General features: G+C 47.7%; 1 protein-coding gene and 1 long non-coding RNA gene across 4 annotated transcripts; one reads left to right on the forward strand and one right to left on the reverse strand.

Moving 5' to 3' along the window:
• Positions 1 to 827: 827 nt before the first annotated feature.
• LOC116082405 (spermatogenesis-associated protein 31D1-like) lies at positions 828 to 6,994 on the reverse strand. Of its 3 annotated transcripts, none has more exons than XM_031359303.1 (3): positions 6,749 to 6,994; positions 4,880 to 4,936; positions 828 to 4,045 (listed from the first exon to the last, which is right to left on the reverse strand). In XM_031359303.1, exon 3 carries the CDS (start codon positions 4,025 to 4,027, stop codon positions 1,016 to 1,018), a length of 3,012 nt encoding a protein of 1,003 aa, XP_031215163.1. In that variant the 5' UTR covers positions 4,028 to 4,045; positions 4,880 to 4,936; positions 6,749 to 6,994; the 3' UTR covers positions 828 to 1,015. The 3 variants fall into 3 exon arrangements, with proteins under 3 accessions (XP_031215163.1, XP_031215162.1, XP_031215164.1); XM_031359302.1 differs by having other exon boundaries at positions 6,711 to 6,994; XM_031359304.1 differs by lacking the exon at positions 4,880 to 4,936 and having other exon boundaries at positions 6,711 to 6,994.
• On the forward strand, positions 3,140 to 4,233 carry LOC116082406. Its single transcript, XR_004115281.1, has 2 exons — positions 3,140 to 3,394; positions 4,001 to 4,233. It is a non-coding gene; the product is annotated as an uncharacterized LOC116082406 (long non-coding RNA).
• Positions 6,995 to 10,099: the final 3,105 nt, after the last annotated feature.

Here is a 10,099-nt window from a genome sequence, read left to right on the forward strand (position 1 = left end):
CGAGATCAAGCCAGCCACAACCCCACAGGTGAGGTAGACAATATCCCTGCCCCACCCCATACTGAGGGGCTTTTGGCAGTGGATAATTGCTGGGGAGGTAGAACCATCTTTTTATGGGACTGGAGAGATGGCTCAGCACTGACTGCTCTTCCAGAGGTCTTGAGTTCAATTCCCAGCAACCACATCTGTAATGGGATCCAATACCCTCTTCTGATGTGTTTGAAGGCAGCTAGTGTACCCATATACATAAATAAAATCTTTTAAAAAAAGACATATTTATGTGTAAGTATGTATGTTTCCATGTCTGTCACCTGTGTATGTGAGTGCCCACAGAAGTCAGAAGTCATTTCCCCTGAAGCTGGAGTTACATGTGTTTATAAGCTACCTGCTGTTATGATGGGAACCGAACTCAGGTCCTCTGGATGAATGACAAACACTTTTAGCCACTATGTCATCCCTTTTTGAAGATGTGGTCACTAGTAGGTTCTGCACGGTCCCAAGGATGGTCTATTCCCTCCCATATATGGGCAGCACTCACTGGCCCTAGTGGGTTATATATAAAAGACATGCAGTTGGGAGGGGCTGTGTGTTGGGGGAACCACTGGGGGAGGATGTTGGAATAGATATATTCCATTATGTACATGTATGAAATTCCCAAAATAAAGAAAGAAATGTTTCATAGGCTCCAGAACTAAGCTGGGAAGGCCATTGTTAAGCAACCTTGCAAGGGACTAGACATCTATTTTAATGGATCCCCTTTTCACCAAGCAGCTTCTGAAAAGTCCCCCAGTCCAGGCCCACAGTTCAAGAAACAGAGCACTCCAAACTGTCGGAAGAAACATTTATTCTTGGTTCTATTAAATACATTATTCTCATCACAGGGTGTGTATAGCTCTGAAACTAATAAAGAAAATTTTAGACGAAGACGAGATTCCATTGCGGAAGCTTCTCCCTTCAGGTGAAGGGTCGCGGAGCCTGTGGCAGATGTGAGGAGTGGGAGGCCCAGGATGCACCTTCATGCGAGCGGAGCTTGTACGGAACTAAGTCTTTCCAGAGCAGAGGGAGGGTGCTCGAAAGATATGTGTTGATGTTTCCGCCCAAGGCCCAGCAAACGACTTGGACCAGGGGTGATGTCTGTCTGGGGACAGGAGCAGTTACTCGCTGCTTCTCCATGATGGGCATCGGCAGCTCCAAGGTTGGAAGGTTGTCCCTTGAGCTCTGGCTGAGCTGGCAGGGTCTTCCTCTGGCTCCACTGCAGGAACTCGGATTTCTGCCCACACATCAGTTTATCTTCCAGGAGTTTCCCAAGGGAGGCCATGAGCTCATGGGCTTCAGGAGGCCCACAGCTCATAAAGAGAGCCCGGTCTTTCTCTGATTTATGTCTCGTGCTGTCTTTGCTGGAATAAAGCCACTGGAAAAATTGTCCCATCTTCTTTCTGAAGTAACCGTCGGGAGGATGTTCCCTTTTGTCTGATTTCTCTTTACGAGGCTGGCTCTTCTTTCCTGCTTTGGGGGTCTGGGATTCCTCACGGTCTTTTCTACCATCTTCTTTTCTGGATCCCGACAACGCCAGTCTCTTCTCAGCTGGTGCAAAATTCTTTAAGATATGTTTGAAGACCCTGGGCTCCTGCCACGGATCCACACTAATCCCTGTGCTGTACACGTGGTTTTGCATGTCCATGAAAACGGAGACGTCTACGCTAGACACACTGTTGGAAGATGACGGTGAGTAGCCGGAGAAGCTGTCCGAGACAAAGCTGTCCGAGACAAAGGATGACTCATTCTCCCAGGCTTCACTCTGGCCCTGTGGCTGATTCTCCAACTTCCACCTTAGTTCCTTAAACAGCTGCTTCTTAAAGTCCAATCTTGTCGGTTCTTCAGGAAGTGACATCCTTGATGGGTTCTGCCCTGTGGCCATTGTAGTGCTTGATTTGCTCTCATCTCTGTCTGTCTTTCTGGAGTTTTCTGACTTGACACTACAGCCAGACCCTGAATGAACTCTCACCTCCTGGGCCTTGAATATTTCTTTGAACATGTTGGGTGTCACCATGCATTGTGGATGTTTTTCTACACTCTGTTTGCTTTCAGCGGTCACTAGATGAGAGGAAGAGCTTGCTACCTCATTCTCTGATTCAGACCTAGCCACTTCTTCCTTGATGGGCTGCTTCTGCTCGGGTCTGCTTTGTAGTACGGCCTCATCCTGGCTCAGGTCTGAGTTGCTGGGCCTGCCATCCTCAAGTGTCTGAACTGTCTCTGAAACATTGGAGGTGGTGCTAGAGACTGACTGTGTCAGGGACCCCTCTCCTTCGCTGTCTACATGTAAGAGGGTGAGAGAGTGATCCGTGGAGGAGGCTGAATCTGTGGTCTCTATCTTGTCTCCATAAAGAAGGTTGGAGCCTCCCCTGAGGGAACTGAGAAAGTTACTTTTCAAATCCAGCCCAGGAATACTGTTTAACCATAAGGGGAGATAAGACTGAGGTTGGGGCCATGTCTTTGCTTCCCTCAAAATACAGAATTTTATGGATTCAATAACCTTGGTGGGGAGGCCCCATTTCTGATTCACCCGGAATCTTATGATATGGACTTCCAGTGTCTTCTGGGTCTTGTGATCAATAAAATGTATTTCTGGAATAGCAGTATTGCAGTGAATCTTCTCCAGGGGTGATCTCCAGCGAGATGTATCTTCAGCGAGCCATGAACAACACACCTCAACTGGGATCCGACCCATAGTGATCTGCCAGCACTTCCTGCTCACGTGTAACCTCAGAATGCCTCTCATGTGTCTTTGGTCCGAGTTCTTCCTTGAGACACTGAGCTGTTCATTTTCCAAGCCGGTCCTTGAATGACATGTCCATCCCCACTCTGTCTCAGGGATAGCTTTCAAATCGTTTAGTATATAACACCCTGAGATCATTTGTGGGTTGTCTAATGGGCATTTCCCTAGGATTTGGCCAAGGTTCTTAGCTGCATCCTTTCTTAGCTGTGGCTTCATTGGGACCTTTGCACAATAACTTTCTGAGTGACTTAGTTCTCTAGTCCTGGGGTCAGTGCAGATGTTGCCCCAGTGTATGCAGCATTGAGGCTTAGCGTGTTTGTAGCAGTAGGAGGGTGCTCCTGTTGGTTTGAACGGAGTATCCATCATTTCTGGCACTCCTGGCCTATTGCACGGCTTGAAGCACCAGGGTGATATTAGGTCCTTTGGTCCATAGGGGTCCAGGCTGTTCTGATGTTCATTGCTGAAATGAAAAAGGCCAGACTCGGGGATGGAAACATAGGCCTGCGAAGGCTGGCTGTCCAAGGGAAAACCGTGAACTGGAAGACCAAAGGCAGTTTCACATCGCTGACATTCAGGGACCAAACTCCACCAACTATCTTGAGGATCCTGAAGCAAGTGGTATTGCAAGTGTTCTTTCCTGTTTAGGGTGTCAGAGACGGTCCTGGGCTGCGGTATCTGGAGGGCACTTCCACAGGGCAGAGACGGCAATGCCGTGGCAGACAGTGGAGATTTCATGTGGGCATGGGGCTTTCCCTCAGTAAGAGTCTGTGGCTGGGGAGCGACCTTAGGAAAAGGTTGAGGATGGACCAGGGTGAGAGGCAAGGGCTGGGGCTGGGGCTGGGGGAAGGCTGGAAGACCATAGCTCAGGACTGGGGTTGTAACAGTTTTACAGACCCCATTGAACGACACAAGGTAAGGCTCTGCTGAGTAGGTGCTCACGGGGACCAGGAGAGTAGCCATGATGGACTCACTGTGCAGAGAGGGGAGACCCCAGAAGAGCTGGCTGGGTTTCCGGCCCAGGTCTCCCTCTGGAATCTTCACGCACAGGAGCTGGTCAGAAGGCCCCAAATGCTTTCGTTTCCCTTTCAGCTTCAAGTTGATTTTTGGGACCTGGGTGTCCAGATTAGTGACGGTTGAACCTGGTGAGATCCATGGGGCTGTGAGTTGGCCTTCCAACCTCTTGGGGTCTGGAGAAGTATCATCTCTCTTTTTCGCCTTCCCCAGAGTCTGGAGGGACACTTGCTTTTTCATCTGTCTCTTCAAGAGTTCCTGCATGTGAAGAGCAAGAGAGGAAATCGGGTCTGCTCCCCCTTACAAGGCACCACGCAACCCCACGCACTGGAAAGCTTTCTCCTGCTGAGAACCAGTGTGGCAATCTCCTGAGGCAAGAGACGTATGTTCTGCTAAGGAGAACCATGGATCTGCTGCATTTGAATGGCAATAAGTGTTGATCTACCTGCTGTGGTCTGGTTGAATCACAGGATCATCCTTTCTAGTGTAAAGCATTCCCAGGGATGGGGGTGTGCCCAGCTGGGGAAAGGAATGGTCCCTCAGAATTTCAAATCCAAGGGAGACCTAGGTCCTACTGTCAGAGAGCTACCCAGTGAGAATGAAAGCAGCCCCTTAAAGGGGATGCCCTGTTTAGGTGACAGGATGGAGGGGAGGGTGGGAAAAGGCCCAGGCAGAGGGGCTTAGATTGGGTTCCCAAGAGAGGCCAGGGACATTGAAGACAGCCACAAGAGCTACAGAAGCCAAAGGGAGCAGAGATGGGGCAGTATGTGCTGTCAATGTTAGGCACAGCAGATGGCTGACCTCAGCAGGATGCAGTAGTTCCTGTAAGTAGCTGTTGTCATACTACTCACACATGGGGCATTAAAGTCCTTGTAAGGACCAATACAAGGAACAGACAGCCATATGGCTGACCTCAGCTAGGATCACCTGAGACCTGTCCACAGTCTGCCACATCTCTGACCTAAAAAACCTCAAGTTTCTACAAAGCTTCCAGCCACTTGTGCTTTCCAGAGACGATCCCTCCCAATACTAGGGAGGGAGCAGAGACCACGTTAGGAAGGCAACAAGGCTAAAGGGAAATACTTGAATCACCTTCCAGAACAAACAACTTCTTGCCGCCTTCTGTTTCTCTCTGGAAAGCTCTCCAACCTGGAAAACATGAGCAGCAGTTCATAAAGCTTGGTGGTTGTTAATCTAACACGAGCAGCAGTTCATAAGGCTTTGTGGTTGTTAATCTCAAGTGGTAATTTGGTGGGATCAATAAGCCTTAGAAACAAGTCCTTGTGCTGGCTGTGAGGCATCTTCTAGATGAGCTTAATGAGATGGGAAAACCCATGCTAAATGGCAGCCCTGGTGAACAGGCTGAGGCCCTGGACCTCCTTGACAAGGAGGAGAAAGCAAGCCCTCATGGATCACGGCCTCCTGACTGCAGAGACAATGGAACCAGCTACCTCAAGCTCCCCCTGCCATGACTTCCCCACCAGGACAGAGTGAACTGTAAACCAAAGCAAACTTTCAGTAAGTGACTTTGGTCAAGGTATTGTATGGTGGCAACAGTAAACATAACTAATACAGAAATGAAGGTTGAGTCACAAAGATTCTCTAAGAGTCCTTTTATAGAAAACAGAAGACATCTGAGTGCTCAGGAGGAGCATAGCATGTTACATGATGATGTCAGGAGACAGAAGTCATGACTTCAAGTGACCAATAGGCCCTCTTAAACTTCTCTTGGCGAGCAAGGAGAAGGGTTCAGTGCTTCTTAACGACTGCCTCATGTTTCTGTATTAGCCACTTCTCTATTGCTGTGATAAAATACCATGATCAAAGCAACTCACAGAAGAAAGGATGCACTTGGGTTTACAGTTCCAGAGGATTTGAGAGTCTCCTGTGCCAAGAATCCCGGCAGCTGGCCAGTAGATATGGTGGTAGGAACAGCAGAAAGCGCAACCTCTCGAGCCTCAAGCAGGAAGCCGAGGGAGCAAACATAAAATAGTGTGAGTCTGGAAGCTCTGGAAGCTCATCTCTGGGGACATACTTTCCCTTCAACAAGGCTATGCCTCTGGAGCCTCACCCAAAACAGCACCACCAATTGGAGACCAAGCATTCAAATGCCTGAGACTATGGGGACATCTCACTCAAACCACTACATTCCAAGAGCACAGGGGCTTGGAGAAATGCCCCAGGTGTGACTCTGTAAGCCATTTCTGAGAGCTGTCTCCTGAGAGGAACTGTGCCTAGCAAAGGACATCATCAGACTGGGACCAGGGATCTCAGAAGGGGGTCTCCTCGTGGGATTCAGGTGGAACAGAGGGATGTTGGCTTTCATGTTACCCACTGTTATTCTGTTGGTCTGCTCTGTACTAAGAATGAAAGAACGAGGGAGTAGTGACTTTTCCTGCTTCTCTTGGACATCTAATACCCAAGAACATGGACTTCAATAAGTTTCCTGTCCTAACTTTGAAAAACAGTCAATTGTTCTTTGGGAAACTAAAGGAAGAGTTGTGACATCACAATGGGTGCTCTCAGCTACAAGCGCTCCACTCCAGGCATTGACTCTGGCCAGCAGTCCCGGCTCAGCACCTCGGAAAGCTCCGAGTCTTAGAGACAAAAACGTAGACTCCAGGCTTTGCTCAGAGGCTCTCAGGCTTCTCAGGCAGCCCAGCTAACAGAAGGCCTGGTGAAGAAGCTCAAGAGGTGGAACAGGACAGACTACGTGTCAGGAGACAACCCACCTTCTGGAACTAAGCCAATAAGACCAAGAATCAATGTATCCAGAGAGGTGACTGTGGGCCCAGATGAAAACCATGCTCCTCCTTGAATCCCTGCCCTGCCAGACCCCATTCCCTAGGGAAGCAGTGTTCTCTTCTCTCCTCAGCATCCCCCTTCAGACATCTCTGTGAGACAGCCAAAACTCTAAACTCACCCAATCCTATCAACCAAGACTTGCTCCAGAGAGCTCACCGTTCCTGCTTCCCCTTTCGGAGGCCTTGCTGTTTCCACAGCGACAGAATGAAGTCAGTGTCAGGTGCGACAGGCACAAGAGAAGCAGCTCCCGCATTCAGGAAGGTAGAGTGGTCCAGTGTCCAAGAGCTTTGAGCCAAAGCTCAACCATGATTCCGTAGCGCTACTCAGAATGGAGAGAACCTTCCGCATAGTGTGACTCGCACAGCTGCCTTGAGAGCTGAGGTTGTGTGGGCCTCACTGTAAGTGGCCGCGCTGCATCACAGAGCAAGAAAGAGTCATAGAGGGTTTGTGAGGGCGGGGAGGAGGGTGAGCCTCAATACCCCTACCCCAAGTTCCAGCGGGACAGGACCACAATGTCTGTGTGCATGTATGTGTGTGTGTGTGTGTGTGTGTGTGTCACAAATGTCTTCCAGTCCATGTCACTTATGCAATGGCTTCTTTTCACTCAGATGAGGAAGAAGATTTCCTTTCTACTTTTATAAATGTTGATAAGAACATTTTCATGTTTCTGACAGTACTTTCACATCTTTAATCGGGGTAGGCTCAAATCATCAAACTCATATAAAATATGGATTATGCTAAATGGATACAATTGTATCTTCAGGCATCTTTTGGTATGATTTTATTTCCTTTATTTTTCTGAAATTAGTGAAACTTCAAGTGGACTGAGAGTTACACACACACACACACACACACACACACACACACATATATGCACACACTGAGGCACACAGACGCACAGAGACACACACACATGCACAGACACATACAGATATGTACACATACACAGACACAGACACAGACACACACAGAGACACATACAGACACACAGACACACATTCACATACAGACACATGCACAGACATACAGACACGTACATACAGACTCACAGACACACACAGGCACACACTGATACACACAGACATACACACACAGAGACACATACATACAGAGGTACACATAGACACACAGACACACTCACATACAGACACAGACATAGGCACAGACACATACAGACACATACACACTCAGAGACACAGACACACAGAGACACACAGACACACATACACAGACACTCACACAGACACACATGCACAGAGACACATATAGACACACATAGACACAGATACACATAGACACGTACACACACACACATATATGAGCTTATTCTCACAAATCAGTTTACTGTTTCATGTGAGAAGAGCCTGTCTTCCCTCCTTTCGTTTTTCCCACATGCATCATTATTTTGATCCCAATTTCTCCATGGCCATGTCAGTGATTGCATAGGTGGTCCATGATCCCCTCATGGGGCTGATCAACAATACACCCTTAGGGTAAGCCCCCAAGTCCTTGGTGACAGAATGGGACTCAGGGTTGTCAAAGCCAGACTGATTATTTCTAAAATATACTTGCTATAATCGCCTGGTAGTGTCCTCCAGTCCCCAAACTGAAGAGTCTGTCACATGTTATCCAAGCAGCATTTCTTCTCAGGGTTAAATAAACCCAAGATTGAATGACCCACCACCCACTTGACTCCCCCGCCCCCATCCCAGCTCTAGATGCTCTCTTCCATCTGCTGTGCTCCAGCCTGTCTGCTTGTTTCTTATGCCTCTTACCAGTTCCCCTGTGAGGGGATAGACTCCAAGTGAGGCAGAACCCTGCCAGCTAAGCACACACGTCCAGAGGACAAGCTCCACTCCCCTGGCTTGAAACCTTGGCCAAGTCTTCACGTAGAACCTAGGAGAGAGATCTAGACACTTGGAGGTCACAGGCTTGGGGGCAGGGGCTCACAGGTAGGTGGAAGAAGTGTGTTCCACAGAGGCCAAAGCTTCAAGCCTGAAGAAAAAAGTGCAACCCCTCAATAGCTGCAAACCACCCCGAGTAACCTGAGGGGTGGATCCGGGGCTGTGGGTGAGCACTGCACAGACACCATTGCCTAGCTAGGCTTCCCTGACCATGTCTGGAGCTTCCTGCTAGGAACTAACAGTCCTTTGGCACAGATGGCCAAACAACACTGCCTTTTAAAATGCCATCGCTGGCCAGATATAGTCATATACTGTGCCAAGAGTTCAAGCCCACGTAAAGTTTCAGTAAAAGTTCTTTTCCCCTAATTATACTTTGGTTTGATTTTAGTATCTCCCAGAAGTTCCTCCAAAGCTAAAAGGAATAAGAGAGTAAGGACAGAATTCTCTTCTTGTAGATTTGCAACAAAGGAAACTATTAAGATGTAATTGGACACTTTGTGGACACATTGTGCTTGCCAACAATAACCTCCATTAACATGGATTGATAGACCATTCTAATACTTAACCCTCCTTCACTGACTGCAGCTATCTCTAACATAATTGCTACCCAACTCTAGAGCACCCCCACCAGAGCCTGTGACCTCCAAATGTCTTCCAATATTTTCAGTGGGCTCTCTTAGCAACCCAGTGAATAGACAGGCAGGCACTGGGGCATTTCTCAATGAATGAATGTAAGCTCAGAGAGATTAAGTAAAGTCTCTAGGTGGCACCTAGAGACCTCACAAATTCTTATTTTTTTCAATCATTTGAAAAGTGTTAGGCTGGGCGGTGGTGGTGCACGCCTTTTCATCCCAGCACTTGGGAGTCAGAGGCAGGTGGATTTCTGAGTTTGAGGCCAGCCTGTTCTACAGAGTGACTTCCAGGATAGCCAAGGCTACACAGAGAAACCCTGTCTCAAACAAAACAAAACAAAACAAACAAACAAAAACAAAAATAAAAAAGTGTTAAAATGTGATTTTTTTAAAAAAAAAGATTTATTTATTACTATATCTAAGTACACCGTAGCTGTCTTCAGACGCACCAGAAGAGGGCATCAGATCTCATTACAGATGGTTGTGAGCCATCATGTGGTTGCCAGGATTTGAACTCAGGACCTTCAGAAGAGCAGTCAGTGCTCTTAACACTGAGCCATATCACCAGCCCTAAAATGTGATTTCTTAATAACTAGATTCTAAGGGCTGGAGAGATGGCTCGGAGGTTGGGAGCACTGACTGCTCTTCCAGAGGTCCTGAGTTCAATTTCCAGCAACCACATGGTGGCTCACAACCATCTGTAATGAGATCCAATGCCCTCTTCTGATGGGTCTGAGGACAGCTGCAGTGTACTCATATAAATGAAATAAATAATTCTTTAAGAACAAAACAAAAACAACTAGATTCTAAGGGTTTTTTTTTTAAAAAAAACAATTTACTTCATGTGCATTGGCGTTTTCTCCGCATGTATGTCTGTGTGAGGGTGTTGAACCCCAGAGTTACAGACAGTTGTGAACTGTCGTGTGTGTGTGTGTGTGTGTGTGTGTGTGTGTGTGTGTGTGTGTGTGTGT

Source organism: Mastomys coucha, unplaced genomic scaffold (genome assembly GCF_008632895.1).
Source record: "Mastomys coucha isolate ucsf_1 unplaced genomic scaffold, UCSF_Mcou_1 pScaffold7, whole genome shotgun sequence".
Lineage (NCBI taxonomy): Eukaryota > Metazoa > Chordata > Mammalia > Rodentia > Muridae > Mastomys > Mastomys coucha.

Coding starts and splice junctions, on each gene's coding strand:
- LOC116082405 (XM_031359303.1), bottom strand. CDS start 4,027: ATGAAAAAGCAAGTGTCCCTCCAGACTCTGGGGAAGGCGAAAAAGAGA.